We start from the raw sequence: 19,700 nt of genomic DNA on the forward strand, positions 1-19,700 counted from the left end.
CCAGAGCAATCAGAGAAGAGAAGGAAATAAAGGGCATCCAGATTGGAAAAGATGAAGTCAAACTGTCCCTGTTTGCAGATGACATGATCCTATATATCGGACAGCCTAAAGCCTCTACAAAAAAACTCTTGGAGTTGATAAATGATTTCAGCAAAGTAGCAGGATACAAAATCAACACACAAAAATCAGCAGCATTTCTGTTCTCCAATACTGAAACCGCAGAAAGAGAAATCAAGAAAGCTTGCCCATTTACAATAGCCACCAAAAAAATAAAATACTTAGGAATTGAGTTAACCAAGGATGTGAAAAATCTCTATAGTGAGAACTACAAACCACTGCTGAGAGAAATTAGAGAGGATAGAAGAAGATGGAAAGATATTATGAAAATGTCATACTACCCAAAGTGATATACAAATTCGATGCAATCTCCATCAAAATTCCAATGACATTTATCTCAGAAATGGAAAAAACTATCCAGACATTAATATGGAATATCAAAAGACCATGCATAGCCAAAGCAATGCTGAGCAAAAAAAAAAAGAAAGAAAAAAGCTGGAGCTATAATACTACCTGACTTTAAACTATACTACAAAGCTATAATAACCAAAATAGCATAGTACTGGCATAAAAACAGACACACTGATCAAATGGAATAGAATAGAGAATCCAGAAATCAACACAGAAACCTACAGCCATCTGATTTTTGACAAAGGCACCAAGCCTATACACTGGGGAAGAGACTGCCTCTTCAGCAAATGGTGCTGGGATAACTGGATATCCATATGCAGGAGAATGAAACTAGACCCATACCTTTCACCATTTACTAAAGTCAACTCAAAATGGATTATAGAATTACATATACAACCTGAAACAATAAAACTTCTTAAAGAAAACATATGAGAAACACTTCAGGAAGTAGGACTGGGCACAGACTTCATGAATATGACCCCAAAAGCACGGGCAACCAAAGGAAAAATAAACAAATGGGATTATATCAAACTAAAAAGCTTCTGCACAGCAAAAGAAACAATTAAAAGAGTTAAAAGACAACCAACAGAGTGGGAGAAAATATTTGCAAAATATACATCTGACAAAGGATTAATATCCAGAATATACAAGGAACTCAAACAACTTTACAAGAAAAAAACAAGCAACCCAATTAAAAAATGGGCAAAAGAGCTAAATAGGCATTTCTCTAAGGAAGATATACGAATGGCCAACAGACATATGCAAAAATGCTCAACATCACTCAGCATTCGGGAAATGCAAATCAAAACCACACTGAGATACCATTGCACCCCAGTTAGGATGGCTAATATCCAAAAGACTGTGAATGATAAATGCTGGTAAGGTCGTGGAGAAAAAGGAACTCTCATACATTGTTGGTGGGACTGCAAAATGGTGCAGCCTCTATGGAAAATGGTATGGAGGTTCCTTAAACAATTGCAAATAGATCTACCATACGACCCAGCCATCCCACTGTTGGGAATATACCCAGAGGAATGGAAATCATCAAGTCGAAGGTATACCTGTTCCCCAATGTTCATCGCAGCACTCTTTACAATAGCCAAGAGTTGGAACCAGCCCAAATGCCCATCATCAGATGAGTGGATACGGAAAATGTGGTACATCTACACAATGGAATACTACTCAGCTATAAAAACGAATGAAATACTGCCATTTGCAACAACATGGATGGACCTTGAGAGAATTATATTAAGTGAAACAAGTCAGGCACAGAAAGAGAAATACCACATGTTCTCACTTATTGGAGGGAGCTAAACATTAATATATAAATTCACACACACACATACACACACACACACACAAATCGGGGGGGGAGGGAAGAAGATATAACAACCACAATTATTTGAAGTTGATACAACAAGCAAACAGAAAGGACATTGTTGGGGGGGAGGGGGGGGAGGGAGAAGGGAGGGAGGTTTTGGTGATGGGGAGCATTAATCAGCTACAATGTATATCGACAAAATAAAATTAAAAAAAAAAAAAAGACTGTGAATGATAAATGCTGGTAAGGTCGTGGAGAAAAAGGAACTCTCATACATTGTTGGTGGGACTGCAAAATGGTGCAGCCTCTATGGAAAATGGTATGGAGGTTCCTCAAACAATTGCAGATAGATCTACCATATGACCCAGCTATCCTACTGCTGGGAATATACCCAGAGGAATGGAAATTATCAAGTCAAAGGTATACCTGTTCCCCAATGTTCATCGCAGCACTCTTTACAATAGCTAAGAGTTGGAACCAGCCCAAATGCCCGTCATCAGATGAGTGGATATGGAAACTGTGGTATATCTACACAATGGAATACTACTCAGCTATAAAAAAGAATGAAATACTGCCATTTGCAGTGACATGGATGGACCTAGAGAGAATTATATTAAGTGAAATAACTCAGGCACAGAAAGAGAAATATCACATGTTCTCACTTATTTGTGGGAGCTAAAAATAAATAAATACACAAAAAATCCAGGGGGAGGGGAGGGAAGAAGACATAACAATTGCAATTCCTTGAAGTTGATATGAAAAGTGAACAGAAAGGACATTGTTGGGAGGGAGGTGGGAGGGAGGTTTCAGTAATTGACCATAATAACCACATTGTATATTGACAACATAAAATAAAATTTGGAAGAAAAAAATTTTAAAAATAAAAGTAAAAAATATATATATCTTAAATCTAAAATAGGGTATTTTTGGGTAGCATTGCTGTTTGAGTAACTTAAACTGATAGACTATTCTGAAGGCCTGTTTAAAGATTTGTTAAAAGCTGCTTATTCTGTCTCCCCCCTCATTCAAAGAACTATCTAAGTCAGGAATCATGAAATTCGAGTAAGAACAACTGTCTGGAAACTATTACCATTATTTTTTAAAATTCTGGGTGCTTCACCAGCCTGGCAATGACCAAGCCACCGCTGGAAGACCCAACCCCCCATAGGAGTGAGGGGGATGCCACAGGCCTCAATCCTGCCCCTCCTCCTTCTTCTTTCTTCCATCATATTTCCCTCCCTCCTAACTGCTCTGCAATAACATCATAGAATGTAAAAAAGTAAGAAAATTAAAAAAAAAATTCTGGGTGCTTCAGAATCCCAGCAATCTACCAAATATCTCGAGCATTTTTAAATAGAAGCTGTGATCATAGCAAAAGAGTTTAATTTAGGTCTCTTGAAAGTATCTCTGACCATCCAGGAGAAGTACGCTCATTTCTCTCCATTTTCTAGTGCCTGGGTAGAACCTATTGCCTGTAGCAGCGGGAGAGGCAATGAGGCCACCAGAATCGTTGGCATCATTCACTCACGTCAGGAAGCATTTTGTTGATGCTTACTCTGTCATGTGATGTTCCAGGAACTGTGTTTATAGTGACGGAAGACAGCCCCTGTCCTCATGCAGCATACATTCTAGTCAAATCCTTTTCTTTCATAGCCCTTACTCCAGCATGGTGCTAACCTGAGGAGTCTCCTTGATTTTTCCCGCTAAAAATTGGGTGGAGTTAAGACCATCTTTTCCCAGGATCAGGCTTACAGGCTTGAAACTAAAACTTCTGTCAACTTTAACATGCGCAAGCTTCTCCTTGGCCCCAAACATTCTAAGTCTTCTCTCTCCCTTAAATAACTCTTGACTCATCCTCTCCATCCCCTCTACACTTGTCTTACCTCACTATCTCTCACCTAGTTCCTTCCTGGCCTCCTTGCCTCTCCTGCTAACACCCCTCACAGACCTATCCTTCCCACTGTATCTCACTGCTACTATGGTTACCTTCTCAAACTATGAAACTGTTCACGTTGTATCCTTTTAATAATTGTCAGTGGTACCCTAACTTCCTGGCATGGCTAAAAGGGCTTTCAGGAGCAGACCCTGCCTGACCCATCTCATTTTATGCCATTCTCTACAAGACTTTAACTGTGGACATTGTCTTTTCACATGAATGCCCTTTGCACCTTGTCTTTCACATAAACTCAGTCTTACCTAGTGTCCTGGGCAGCTGGTCACTCCGTCTACCATCTTTCTGTGTCACTGTGTGTATATGTTGACATTTCGTAATTATTTGTTAACAAGTCTATTCTTCTTAAAGTGAGCTCCTTGAAAGGCAGTGTATTTTCTGTTTATGTATCTGTACTGCTGTATATCACAGGTCCTTAAATAAGTGTTTGAGTGAATGAATGAATGAACTAAAATATACCAGTTTTTCATAGATAGGGTCTTCACAGACTGCTTCCATCCACTTAGTTTAATGAAACAAACATGGCGTACCATAATCTTAACATTTTTCAGGGACATCTAGATACTATCAAATACTAGGTATATCCCAACAAAACTGAGATTGGAAGGGTTCTTTTATACCTTGTTGATCATCTACCATCAGCTCTGAATGCTAAAGTGTTCTACAACCTTAAAAAGTTTTAAAGCCTCTAGTATTTACTTGTTGTGAAAAAGCTACCCTTTTACATGGGTTATCTTTTTATATTACTTCCTTAGAAAGGTTCCTGAGATATATTTCCCAGCAAGCACTTGTTAGATGGTCAACTCGCATTTAAAGTAGTTTATATTTTGGGAAAGCACACTGTACCCACACGGACATGCATATTTTGGTTGTATCCACATAATGCCAGTTATGTGAATAATGACAGTGAAACTTGTATCGAGTGCTCACTCTATGCCAGTTACTGTGCTAAGTGCTCTAGATTCATTATATCACCCATTTTTATATATCATCTCCATTTTATAGATGAAGAAACTTAGGCAAAAGAGATCAAGTAATTTATTCAGAGAACCAGAGGTAGTAAGGGGCAGCCAATATGCAAATCCAGGTGTCTGGTTCCAGGACATATACACTTATTAATGCCATCCTGAAAATGGAAATGGAAAAAAAAATTCTACTTCTGCTTATGATGTAAACAGAAGTTTACACCAATAACCTAGTTTTCCATATAGGTAATGTGTTCTATTGTTTGTTTTAAATTCCCAGCACCCCTTTTCAGAAAGGAACAGCTTCTTTGCACAATGAATTTTAAACATTAGGGTTATTTCTTATCTAGGAGTAATAATACTTCTTCCTCTTGACTGCTATAGAATCCTTGAAATACTAGTTGGAATTTGACAAAATTTTATTTTGATTGGACTACAGAGAAAAATTGCTACACAAACTGTAAGCACAGTAATTTGCAGGTCTCTTGGTGTCACAGTGACTTATGTAAAATAAAAATTTTCATTTAAAATATATAATCTATGGCAACAGAAACAGCACTTGACTCTAGGACCCCTCCATGCTTTGAAATCCTAATGAAGATGGTATCAAAATCTTCTGCAAGCATGTTTAATTCTGAGACGTGAACTCTCTCCTAGCAACAGCTTTTTTCCCCCAATTAAAGTCTAAAGCTAGCTTGAAAGCTGAGTAATATTTTGAAAATCAGTAAGTAAATATCACAATATAAAGCAATTACAGAGCCATGTAGAAAACTTTCTAGTTGGAGAATTACAATCATATTGTCTGATTTTCAAGGTAACCAGTGGGTAAGACCAGATGAAATTGTCAAACTGTGCTAAGCCTCTTTGCCAAAGTTAAACATTTTAATTTAGACCAATCAGGTAATTAACTACTTTGAAGACAGTTCAGATTCTTTCTCTTGAGATCCTCTTGTTAAATTATTAAAATGAGAAACAAGTTTGGATAAAAGATGATCAGTGTTTTCTTTGTTCAATTGCAAGATATGAAAAGAGGCATTTTTCTCTTTCAGCCTTGCCTTACATCCAGACAAAACTCTCGTTGCAACTGGTCAAGTCGGGAAGGAGCCATATGTATGCATATGGGATTCCTATAACATCCAGACTGTGTCTATTCTTAAAGATGTCCATACACATGGAGTCGCCTGCCTGGCTTTCGACTCAGATGGACAGGTGTGTATTCCATTTCTTATTCCATTTCTTTAATGACTTATCATAATCCATCTAAAATTATAGTGAAAATAGCCAATAGGCTCAGAAAGTCCATCAGCACTTGCTGGCTCCCCTTGGTAGCCTCCTAGAATTTTTCACTTGTTTGACCCTTTTCCAAGCTTGGGGTACTAAAATCCAGGTCTGGATAGCCCTGGTTTTGGTTCTCCCAGTCTCCATCTGGCTCAAAAAGCCTCTGTAAAAGAAGTCATGAATTCATGCTGATCATGAGTTCTACTGTAGTCCACCATGGCTCAGCAATTCCTCTTTGTTGTCCACTGTTAGCTTCCTATTTGGAATAAGGGTGGACCAAGCCTTTTTAACAAACCCCACGCCCTGAGCATTTCATTAGTACCCCTTGCTTTCAGAAGATAACATCACCTCCTAATAAGCTACTGAGGAGACTCTCTTTGACTCTACTTTGAGGTCACTTCTAATTCCTTCTTCTCCCTATCCCCTCCCAATTCAAGCAGTCACTGATTCCTACGTATTTATAAGTTTCACAACAATAACTCTGACATTCATCTTCTGTGTTCCACTTTCTCTGCCACTGTCCTTTAAATTCCAACTCAGTGCCATGTCTGACTTAGTTTAAGTAACCTCTTAACTAGTCTCCCCACAGTCAATTTCTTGCTCATGCATTTCACCAACTAAAACAAATGTCAAGGCATTGTTTGAAACCAACAAACCTTGGTTGAAGTCCACCTGCAGAGGTATTCGGGGCTAACCAACTTTTCTAGCTTTATCTCCACCATCCCCTTGTGGTCAAATTGAGCAAGTTAGGAAGATTCCTCCAGCAGACCTTGCACTTCTGCACCTCCAGGTGCTTTCTCATGCTGTCCTTCTCACCTGAAGTGCCCTACTCACTCTCTGTGCCCCTCAAACTGACTCAGGTTTGAAGACACTTCAAAGGTCTTCATGAAGCCTTCCCAATCCCCACAGCAATTCATTTCTTCCTTTGACCTACAGCAACACTTGTTCTAGAAAAGTGAGTGGGAACGTAGAGGGGTCATTCCTGGCTCCACTGCATTCACCTCCTCAATAAGGCTGTGCCTTTTCTCCCCAACCTTCTCCCTGTTCCTGTGCCACCCTTACTCTACCTCTTTCACTCTCCATATTTCTGTCAGTTAATTCCTCCAATTCAATTTTTGGCAAATTTCAGAGTTAATTCTCCAAGTTGGTGACTTGGAAAGATCTGTAAAAAGTATTTGTAGAGGATCAGCCAGTTTGTGGGAAATTCAGTAGATTATAGGAATTGACCTGGTTTAAATAATTATTTACTTGGTATTTTATGCTGTTTTGAGAGAGCATTGATGATTAGCTATTTTTCTTTCTAGAACTAGATTTATTACATATGTAGACCCCTGGTATATGTGTTTTTGATTTTTCTACGTAATCTTATTCAATTTAGTCAGGATAATGCATACATTCCATTGTATATCTGTGTCTAAAGAGAAATAGCTAGATAGTGATATTTGTTCAAGTTTATAGTTTTATTGACTTCCTGATTTAACTGAATGAGTGTGTCAGAATGTATGTGCATGTACAAGTATAAATAAATATGTGTTTATATGTGTACTTATATGCATATTCCCTGATGCAATTGTGTTATTTGAGCAGGCATCATTATCCAAATTTATTCTAAAGTGTCACAAGAAAATGTAATATAACAGGGAAATCCGGCTTTAACTTTTGGTGTTTTGCCCATGTTCTTTCATGTTAGAATTTTAGCTATTCTCCTTTAGGTTCCAGTTTTAAGGGTGGGGGTGGACTGCATGGTACTTAACTGTCAGTTGAGAAAAACGACCTCCTATTTGTTTGCTATGATGAATTTCATGGCTTGTTGATGTCTATTGCTTCAGGTTTGCCTTATTCCCTGGGCAGAGTTCACTGGAATCGACTGATATTTAGAAAATGACAAATGGCCCATCACCTCACAATCAACAAAAGGCAATAGAAATGCTTTTCAGGTAGCTGTGGGGCCTGTCACTACAAATGAACAAAATATATTTCTTTTGGCTTTTTGTCAATCAAGAAATATGGGTTTTACTTTAGTGCCCATGTTTATGTTAATTGCTTTTTTCTATTAAAAAAACGGAATGTAATTCACCCACTTGAATTTTTGTATGGATAAAATTACAACCATGTCTTATAATCATTTCCATTGCTAGAACACTTTATTAAAAGTTACAGCAAAACCCTCCTTTTTTAAGTGCATATTTAAAAACCGCCAACTATGCTTTTTACTCTAAATATGTCTAATGGAAGCATCTTTAGTGAAGTTATGCTGGGATTATTCAGGTTTAAACAGTGTACACGTTTGGCCATACACGGCTATTTGTTGCCCCATACACACTGCAGATTGTGCACATGCGTGTGTGTGTACACACACATATTCTCGAACATATTCAGTGATGTACATAACCTCAGATACTCTCATACTTGGGTAATACTATGTGTTCCAAACACTTTGATTATATTATTTCCCTTGACCCACACAAGTATCCTACAAGGTAGAAAGAACAAATATTTTTAAGTACATTTTACAAATAAGAAAACTGAGATTTATGGGGGTTAATTTCTCGAAGTTTCATGTCTGGCAACTTATACAGTCAAGAGAGAAGCCAAATCTACTTAGTCCTAGTCCAGACATCTGTAACATGCTTTCTCCTTATAAGTGGTATCCTGCAACAGTCTCTGATTTTGATGTTCTTACTATGTGTTTTTGACATTTGTATGAGGGGTCTTCAAAAAGTTCATGGGAAGATTTATATTGTATTTTAAGTCAATTTTTTCATGAACTTTTTGAAGTTCCCTTACGTATAATTGTATGTGTTGAATTTTCTTTTCCCTTTGAGGATGAGTTCTGATCTGAACCCAAAGAATTTAGACTGGAAGATGGAGGACCATATTACTTTTACTAAAATTATATATCCTTCTTCAGTTACTCTAAATGTTTGTGAAATTATGGAGAATCAAGAATGAAAAACAGTGTTCATGTATTGGATTTCTTCTCTATGTGTTTGTCAAACCCTTTCACTTTAGCAGTTTGGTAAAAAAGCTTTTAGGCTATAAAATCCTATGATGTCTTGAATCTCACATTAAGATTTTAAATTAAAAATTTAAGTTAATTTTAAACTCTGCCTGCAAGTTCTGTTCCTATGATTTCCGCTGATTTATCAGACTTCATGAGAGTTTGCACATGTTTCTCCTATGTTTAAAAAGAACAAATGAGCTGTAGCTTTTAGGTGTTTGAAATTGCAACATATATAGTTATCCCTCAGTGTGTTAGTCTGTTTTGTGTTGCTCTTAACATACCTGAGACTGATACTTTATAAAGAAAACAAGTTTATTTGGCTTAAGACTCGGGGGAGCTGCACCTGGCCTGGGCCTCAGGCTGTTTCCACTCATGGTGGAAGGCAGCAGGGCAGCTGGCAGATGTCACATGATAAGCAAGGAAACAAGCAGCAGGTGGGGAGGAGGGGGCAGTGCCAGGCTCCTTTTAACAACCAGTTCTCACCAAAACTCATTTATTCCTGCAAGATCCCACCCCACCTCACCTCACTAATCTATTCATAAGGGATCCACCTCTATGACCCAATCACCTCCCAATACTGTCACATTAGGTATCAAATTTCAACATGAACTTTGTGGGGACAAACATATCTAGACGATATCACTCAATATCTGCAGGGGATTGGTTCCAGGACCCCCTCAGATACCAAAATCTACAGCTGCTCAAGTCCCTGATATAAAATGAATATAAATATGTAGTATTTGCATATAACCCATGTACATCCTCCCATTTACTTTAAATCACCTCTAGATTACTTAAAATAACTAATACAATGAATACTACGTAAACAGTTGTATTTTAAAATTTGTATTTTTTTATTGTATTTTTTTTTTTTTTTTTTTAAATTCTTTTGATGCATGGTTGGTTGAATCCATAGCTATGGAACCTGTGGATATGGAGGACTGACTGTACTAATGGAAGTCATCTATTGTGATATCTTTAGTTTTGTATTTTAAATGGATTTTGAGAAACCAGTTGGTTCATAAGAAATTCAATGCCAAGCCCATAATAGATAATCAGTAACTACTTGTTGAAAGAAAGTATGAATAATAGGAAATCTTCCCATCATTTTCATACATTAAATTATTCTTATTCTTAGCGCTTAGCCTCTGTGGGATTGGATGCCAAAAACACAGTCTGCATTTGGGACTGGAGGAAAGGAAAACTCCTTGCTTCAGCTACTGGCCATTCTGATCGGGTAAGACCTTGTTGGATCGAGCTATGTAGATCTGTGATGAACTGTGGGGAAATTGTGATATTGTTTCTCACACTTATATTTTTAAAAGTAAATTTGCCATGTGTAGAACTTTTTCCCTATATATTCAACTTGTACCATGTCTTTTATTAATTCATGATTAATAGCTAACAGTGTTGGCATGATTACTTCTGGTGATATTTGAATTTTTACTGCTTTTCATAGGCAAAGCAAATTTTTGATGCTGGGATTTGGCTTCTTCATAAAATCAAAATAGAATCAAATTTGAAATTATATGTATAGTTTAGATATATATTCATTAGAAATGGAAATAGTTGTTAGAAAATACAAAATATGATTACACAGGTATGCATTTTAATTTCAAATGAATATAATGACAACTTTGTGATTCTTTGTTACATTTGAGAATGTTGAATGTAAATTGTGGCCTGCTTATCATTCATGTTGAAGTGTGATCAGAAATAATTTTCTATAGTCAATAGCTGGCAAGATAGGAATGAAGCTGATCAGAAATTTATTTCTCCAGTGTCTTGCATAATTATTTTGACCCTTTATTGTCTTGATTCTCTAGTTTAAAAGAAGTGAATTTGCATCTTACAATTAGGAATTCAAGGTATTTCTGCACAATGTAAGTGTCCATGTAGAATGAGGCCCTAATTAAACATTAATTAAATTAAATTTACCGTCTCTTAGTATGAACTCTGAAAAAGTTTATATGAATATTACATTCATCTATGGAGATTTGTAGTTGTAAGGGGATCACAGAGTTATTGCAAATTCTCCTCCAGGATCAAGCCTTCAGTAAGCCCAGAAGTGACAAGCAATAGAACGTAAGTGTTGGAAGAGCCCTCTCTGGTCCAATGTTTCCCAACCCTGGCTGTACATAGAATCCTCTAGAGAGATTTTACAGCATAGTGGCTGTACACTCAGGGATTCTAATTTAATTGATATTAACTTAGTACTTAATGAACTATTTATGTTGAAAATATTTGTGATGCTGAAGTTTTAGATGTTACTTTTTTTGCTTAGGCTGTGATCCCATCCTATCTTATAGGGTACGGTGAGTTGAACTGGATCAATAAGTGAATTTCCAGTTATCACAAAATATTGGACTTGAGACCCAGTACAAATGGTTGTGATGCCATACGTAGCTCTACTGAGAACAAACTCACATGTAATATTTTGTTATTCTGCAATTACCACTTTTTTCCTGAATAATTTCATATTGTCTTACCTGAATTAATATACTGTTTGTCAGAATTTTAGGCCTATTGAACTAAAGTTATGGACACTTTCAACCAATAAAATCTCCTTACTTAGAAAAATAATCTAATGTAATCACACTGGCTTATATATAAAGTGCTTTTATTGTTGCTTAATTCCTACTATTAAACTAAATCTGGCCTGAGGCTGCCTCCATACCCTGAGTCTCTATGTAAGGAACTGCAACTTAACTTGGTAAGTAAACAAACTGAAAGCCTAACTTAGGAGTATGCTTTTGTAACAAATAGCTGAGTCTCAGCCAATCACAGCAGCCGAGCTTCAGCCAATCACAGGCTGCCCACTGATCAGACCATATCAAATAAGGCAAATGCCACGCTGTAACCAATCAAGCTGTTTCTGTACATCACTTCCTTTTTCTGTCTGTGAATACTGCCTGCCCAGTTTGCAGAGTGGAGCTTTCTGAGCCTCTCTTGGTTCTGAGGACTGCTGATTTGCAAATAGTTCTTTGTTCAGTTAAAGTCTGTTAAACCTAATTTGTCTAAAATTTTCCTTTTAACACTACTGAATGTCATGCAACCTGCCTGTCTGATTTCAATGACTGTGCCCTATTGTTTTGTTATACTCTCCAGTTAGGGGTAGATTGTAAAAAGTGCAGCACTACACTAGTGAGAAGTCTGTAATTTTAAGAGCCAAGGGTGTTTTGATAAAATACTTTAGATCGTTGTTCTCCCACACCCCATAATCTGTATCACATGTCGTTTTGCTCTTTATTACTGATGCCTTGGTGCCGTATGAATTATTGGCTGCTTATGGTTACCTTCAAGATTATCTTCAAGATTATTTTAGTGACTAAAATATTTAATCCATTATATTTGTATGATGAGTGTTTTATGGCTTGCAAAATGATTTCACATACATTATTTTAATTGACCTCATAAAACTGAGGTGGTGTTACCCATTTTAGAGTAGATGAAGTTAAGGTTAGGATGCTGAGACTTGCCTGAGCTTAAATAGCTAAAATGGAAACTTGGATCAAGTACTTTTTCTTCAGTGCTCTGAGTCCATAATTTCTCCTTTCTATGTGATGAGAAATTAACGGTCTAGTTTCTTTCTTTGGTCTAGACTTTGGCCCTGACAATTGGTCTTTCCCTTTCTAGTAGCACTTCACAGTCTGTGGTCAATGGACCACCTGCATCAGAGTTTCCAGAACTCTGTTTAAAAACGCAGGTGCTTGGACTTGATTCCAGACCCCCTAAATGAGAATGTCTTAGATGGGCCCTGGAAATATGCATTTTAAACAATCACTGCAGGTGGTTTGACTCTCTGAGTTGACAGAAAGTCTTTTCTTCCCTGTCTCCAAAATGGAAATAGAACTCCCTGCAAACTGTCTGGTAGCTCTTCTTAAAGAATGACAATACTAGAAAATATGTTTTTAGTTCCTTGGAGAATTGAAAATATGTTTTTTGGGTCAGATTAAAATGATGGCCTGAAGGACTATTTTAGGTGGGCTTAATGTCAGATAAGTGCCTCTGCCTTATGTTCTATGATTACTAGAGACTATCAGCCACATGGAATTGTAGTTATTATTAGGCCTCATGGCTAGCTTAACATCAGCACCCCCAGGTTAAACAGCTCTCCCCTTCTTCTCCACCTCCCCTTTCTGCTCTGGGAACTGAGCAGTGAAATTCCTCTCCTAGGAAAAGAGTGAACATGACTGTTATCATCAAAGCATCAAAGAAATGTCTTGTGGGCTTCGGGAACAGGCTTCGGGCTGGAGTGCTTTGCACTGATATAGTAATGACACTAATTAGAGGCCTATGCTCTAACTGACCAGGTGTTAGCAGACTATAAGGGCTGTGTCACCTTGCAGTTATCTATTAAAATTTTTCCTAGTAAAATAAAACATTTTATAATTCTTTTAATTTTTATTGAAAAAAAGTTTTATTAGCACTGTGGAGAATATAGAAAATTTGATCCGAAAATTATCCTAAATCACCAAAATTTGTTTATTTACCCTAGTTGGACAAAATTAAAAATATGATACCAGTTCTTAGTGATTGTGATTAACCTCTCTACTCAGGCCTAAAGTGAGTAGACAAGAGGTGATAAAGTGTGTGTTACCAGTTCCTGACTTATTCCAGAGCCAAATCCTCCATTTTTATTCTGTGCAAGTAACATTGTGTTCTAAGTGTTAGGTCAGAGTCTTGGCAATTGGACTGGTATCTGGAAGAAGGGGAAAACATCACATGATCAACATAGCAACTTTTAATTTTTTTGGACAGATTTTTGATATTTCCTGGGATCCATATCAGCCAAACAGAGTGGTGAGCTGTGGAGTAAAACATATAAAGGTAAAGTAGTTATTTTTTTTAAAATAATGTTTTTGGTACCTTCTATGAAAAGAATTGTAGGTGTTTATATATTTTGGTGTTGAGAAACTGCTTGACTTTACATTTTTTCCTTATATTTAGAGCCCTCTTACCCATTTCTCTGATACTGAAGCAAGCTAACAGTAGCCCTTGGGGCTTTTAGAATGCAAAGTAATGACAATCAAGTGAAGTGATCAGCGGGCAGCTGAAAAGGAAACTTTATGTTAAGTACTAACCTGAAGACTTGTGATAGTTCTAGGATTGCGTGTTTTAACAGTGCTGCGTTGTGAATTAAGTTTTTACGTCATAACAAATATTTACATGTATTGGGTGTTAGAACTTTTTTGACATGTTGAAATATGTTCCCTTAGAAGAAAGGTGCCATGTTGTGTTCAACATAGAAATAGAGGGATATATAGTACAAACCTACCTCGGCCACTGGTTTTTATAGACCTGTCTTCCTCTAGGCTATACAGCAGGAATCTGATTCTGGCTAGGCCTACATTTGCTTCTATTTTGTTACACAAGTAACAATATCAACACCATCAACATCCTTTCCTCTGGCATAGCAAAAATTTCTCATGAATCCTGGGATATGGCCCAGGTTCTTCCATAACATAAGTTAAAGTGCACAAATAAAAGAGTGCAAGGACTTCCTTCTTGAATAGAGCATGCATGGATCTCTGCTAATACAAAAATACTGCATTTTTTAATGAATGGAGTAGATATATGTATTATTCCTCCAACCAGCCCCTCCTATTTCCCAGTTCTTTTGTTTGTCTTTTAGCTTTTCATGATCTTGCTCATTATTCCTACTTAGTGGTTAGAAAGGGACAGATGATAAAATGCTTGGAAATATATATAACAAGAAATAGGCAAGACTTATCTAAAGAATGTTACAAAACTTTACAAAGACATGTAAAAAATACTTGAACAAAGGGAGAGACCATCTTGATTCTGGACATGACGGCTAAAATTTGCAAATGTTTCATTTCTCCAAATTTGGTACAAAAATCTATTACTTTTATTGTTGTTACCTGACAGAATTTCCCTTTAAATTATTCTAAATTAATCTGGAGGTATAAAAATCAAGCATAAGTACTTTGGGATAAAAAAAGAATGAAGAGGAACATATACCTACCAAATATATATACCTACTAAATATACAGAATAATGAAGAGGAATATATACTTACTAATGCACATTAGAAGTTAAAATAATTTAAAGGCATAAGGCTGGGATAAGGAAAAATGAAAAAAAAATAAACACAAAAAACTGAGAAATAGACCTCAATATGTACGACAAGTTAGAATGTAATAATAGCATCTCTAACTAGAAGGCACCAGAACAATTTATTTATTTGGGGAAAAAGTTGTATTATTTCTTCATGCTGTATACTAAAAGCTGATATGAATTAAAGAGGTAAATATTTTTTAAAATATAAAATAACTAGAGGAATATTTAGGCAAATGTTTAACTGCTCTCAAGTTGAAGAAAGCACTTTCTAAATATAGAAGCAAAGAAAGAAACTATAATATTAATTCAACTATATAAATATTGAAGCATTCTGTATAACTCCCCCCAACCCCCAAAAGAGAAAAAACACAAACTAACAAAGTATAAGCAACAAGCATAGTAGATACTGGGTTGTTCTTGAAATGTAAAGACCTCTAGCAAATCTGTAGAATGGACAAAAAACACAGACAATTGACAAAAATAAAAACATTTGGCCAATAGGCAAATGAAGATGCTAAATCTCATTAATAATTAAGGAATACAAATTTTAAAATAACAAAACATTTTCAACCTATCAAAATTATGATTAAAATGTACCCAGTGTTGGCAGGGATTTCAGGGCATAAGCACTCTCTAACCTTGCTGGTAGAGGGGTAAATGGGTATGGTCTTTCAGTCCAGAAATTTGGCAAAATCTATCAATAGCCTTACAAATATTGATCCCCTTTGATCCAGTAATTTCATATCTTGGAATTTATCCCAAAGAAATTTAGTTAGAAGTGTGAGCCAAGAGCTGATTCATTGCTGAGTAACTTAGAGAATAAAACCAAAGAGAAAACCTGAAACCACCTAACTACCCCCCAGAGGGTTAAATAAAATATGGTATATCAATATGAGGAAATACTGTAAATCATTATAAGTTATGTTTTAGATGATTATTTAATGATATGGGAAATATTCAAGATCTATTTTAAGTGGGGAAGTTCACAGTATACTTGTTGGGTGGTGGGGAGTAGATTTGTGGCTTTTTTTTAAGTTTAAAAGTAAAGTATATTTTTGTGTAGGAAACTTTGGAAGGATGTCCCCAAATGTTAAACAGTTATCTCTGGTTAGCAAGTTGACAGATAATTTAAAATTTTTTTCTTTTTAATAAGTTCTGGCGTTCTAGGCTGACTACAGCTAATAATATATTGCATATTCCTAAATAGTTGAAAAGAGGATCTTGACCATAATCACCACAAAGAAAAGATAAATGTTCAGGGGATGGATATGCTGTTCACCCTAAGTGAATCATTGTACAATATATGCATATGTTCAAACAACACACTATACCCTACAAATATGTACAACTAAATTTTAGTAAATTCTTTTTCTTTGTAGACTTTGTTTGAAAATTATTTTATGGTCACTTCCAAAATAAAAAATGATGAAAAAATAGAAGACAAAAAAGCATACAAGTTTCGCTACTCAAAATATAAGATTTCCTACCAACACTTTAAGGCTTCATAAACATTTTATGATCCTTGTGCAAAGACCTGATATTTAACCTCAGAAAATGTCTGCTGACATAACAGGTACTTTTTTCTTTAGTGGCAGTTAGTGACTCCTTCTCCTGTGCTTTATACAGCATACCTGAAAGACTGGAAAACTCATTACTTTTAATAAATATTTGTTGTCCGTTGTCTGTACTTTGTGAAGATACTAAAACAGACCCTATTTTCAATTTACTTGAAGTTTAGCAATTATAACATTGAAACAGAACGTTCTGTAAGAAAGACCAAACCAAAAACCTCTATTTATAAGGGGAGATCCCAACTGGTTAGAAGCATGTTTCAGGAAGGGGATGCTATTCATGCTGAGCCTTGATGAGTAGATGATTTTGGTAGGAAGGGCTTGGGAGGCTGCAGAATCCAGGGGAATGGTTGCATTTACTTCTCAGGACTCAATAGGGAGGCATTGGTCACCTATAGAGTCATGGGACTGGGGAGCTGGAAAGGTCCTTGGTTCATGATATATTCCAAGATTACCAGTGTTTGCATCACTGAAGAACCTATTTTCATAGTTTTCTTTCTAAGGGGACCAGTATTTTGAAAGATTTGTGCCACAAAATAAACTAGCCATTAAATAATAGTTCCCTTAGCAACTTTTTAAAATAATCAGAGATATATGCCCACATGAGTATCTGATCAGTGTAACATATAGTGAAACATTGAGTTCTTTCAGCCATGAGCAAAGAAACATGTGCTCATGATGAAGTCTGGAAGCCCAACCTGGGAGCCATTGACCAACCTGCACTTTCCACAGTGAGGAAGCCAAGACCTAGGGGATTATTTGATTTTGAGTCCTGATTCTGTCTCCCTCTACTTGACTCTGGGCCAACTATTTAATCTTTCTGAGGCTGAATTTCTTCCTCTCCAAAAAAAAGTATGTGTATACACACACACATATCCTGAGTTTATTAAGAGAGTTACACTAGACAGTATATGGAACAAGTAGGAGCAAAATAATGTTAATTTCTTTCCCCATTTCCTAGGATCACAAAAAAATGGTACAGAGATAAGATTTAAAGTCAGCCTCTGGCTCCCTCTATAGAGCTCTTCCCACTGAGAAATTATCTCTTTGATGATCTGTGGTGGCTTTAGTTTTCCTCCTAAAATAATACATTTACTGGGTTCTAACTAGATTAGCTGCATAATTGATAGGTTTCTTCAGATTCCTCCCTATTTCTTTCCATCCTTGGTTAACTCTAACTTTTAATCAGTTAATTCTAAAAGTATAGACAGATAAAATCCTGGAACTTTATTTGAAAACACTAAGAGCCGCTTATCCTGTTAAATTTGTCCATTGTTTTAGCAGACTTAGGCATTTTTTCCTAAGCAAAAACAAGCATTTTTACTTCAAATGGAAAAATCTGCAAATGTTCATCCAACCATCCTTTATTTTGTTTAGAAATAAAATTCACAGCAAATTTAAGCAGGCATCAATGAATTATTTACACTATCTATATGAGGATACTTCAAAAAGTTCATGGAAAAATAGAATTAAAGGATAATATAAATCTTTCCATGGACTTTTTAAAGTACTGTCTTATTTTCTACATCCAATTCCAGTATTCTCTACTTTTTTTTTTTTTCCAAAACCTGCCTTAACATTGAATGAATGATTCTAGTCAGAAGTTGAGTGCAAAATCTTTGCACTCCAAGAAAATATTTTTATGTGAAATTTTTGTAGCTAGGGTGAAATATTTTCTGGTTTTGTAAATCCCCAGTGTTTGGCAAACAGGCAAATTACAATTATCTGAAATGACTGCTTGAAAAACGGTAACAGTTGAGTATAATCTGCTTCATTAGTTTTACAGCAAATGAGCCTGGCAGGTTTGTGGATACTGTTGAGCTTTCTCCTGTCTCCAGTCATAGGCAGAAGGGACCTTGGAGATTACCTAGAGCCAGATGAACTTCAAGGTACCTGCCAGTTCTAACAAAATTTGCATTACGATCTGTTAATGGAGATTGGACAAGATAAACAATGTCTCTTCATTTGATGTGGATTTAATGATGTGTTGCTACCCTCAACTGCCACTGTTTTCCAAATAGGAAATGGTTCTCAAGAAGATATGTTTCAGGTATTTGCCATTTTCTGCAGGAACTCTCATACTTATCTTGGCATCACATCTACGTATGTATGCCTTTTTAGGGAAGGATTTGATTATTTGGAATGTTTCACGTGGGCATTATACCATCTGACTGGGTGATTGTTGTCAGAAAACCTTTGTGTAGATCAAGTCTGGGGATAATGGTCTCTACTTTCAGTGTTTATCCATCTAGAAATATTTAACTCAGGCTAGAAATTGCATGTCGCAAGTTAAAGGACAAAACCAATTACTCTCCTTTTTTTTTTTTTTTTTCCGTTTTTTCGTGACCGGCACTCAGCCAGTGAGTGCACTGGTCATCCTTATATAGGATCCGAACCCGCGGCGGGAGCGTCGCCGCGCTCCCAGCGCAGCACTCTACCGAGTGCGCCACGGGCTCGGCCCCAATTACTCTCCTTTTAATCTTCATGCACGAGGAGACGTAATGAGGAATGAAAATATTCACCTTAAGCAGCACCATGACCAGCTAGTTCTTTGGCATGTTAGTACAATCAGTAATCATTTATGTCTAATGGTTTGTCCAGGTTCAGAGTTAAAACTTAAATGTCTTCCAAAGCTTATACCAAACTAGCTTTTCCCCAGATCTTTTCTTTTCTTTTCTTTTTTTTTTTTTGATGCATACTTTACCCATTTTCATAAAAATAATGCCCAAAGAAATGAATCACCACCGGAATTGATACTTTCCTCTTTTCAGAGGAAAATCCTGTAGTGCTTCAAATGGTTACATATCCGCATCGCTAAGGCAGCCCCAAAGAACCGCCCCCTGCCACTACCTCCCCAGCTGCCTGAGTCCCAGCCATCCCAGGGGTGCACCTGTCCCAGAATTGCTTCCTCCAATACCCAGCTACTCGGAGAGGACCACCATTTTTCCTCTCCTGCAGGCACAAAATATTAGGGTTATTTTCTTTTTCTCCTTACACATTCCTGCCATGTGGATTCATCTGATCCTGCTCTCTAGAACCCAAATACAATTTTTTCCTC

The 19,700-nt window shown here is 36.6% G+C and overlaps 1 protein-coding gene across 1 annotated transcript in view; it reads left to right on the top strand.

Moving 5' to 3' along the window:
- EML6 (EMAP like 6) overlaps positions 1-19,700 on the top strand; it is a 264,754-nt gene that overhangs the window by 106,988 nt on the left and 138,066 nt on the right. Inside the window, exons 2-4 of the mRNA XM_063078051.1 lie at positions 5,755-5,914; positions 10,126-10,224; positions 13,749-13,817. Of these exons, the coding sequence (XP_062934121.1) occupies positions 5,755-5,914; positions 10,126-10,224; positions 13,749-13,817 (328 nt within the window). The remainder of the gene's footprint in view (positions 1-5,754; positions 5,915-10,125; positions 10,225-13,748; positions 13,818-19,700) is intronic.

Source organism: Cynocephalus volans, chromosome 14 (genome assembly GCF_027409185.1).
Source record: "Cynocephalus volans isolate mCynVol1 chromosome 14, mCynVol1.pri, whole genome shotgun sequence".
Taxonomy (NCBI): Eukaryota; Metazoa; Chordata; class Mammalia; order Dermoptera; family Cynocephalidae; genus Cynocephalus; species Cynocephalus volans.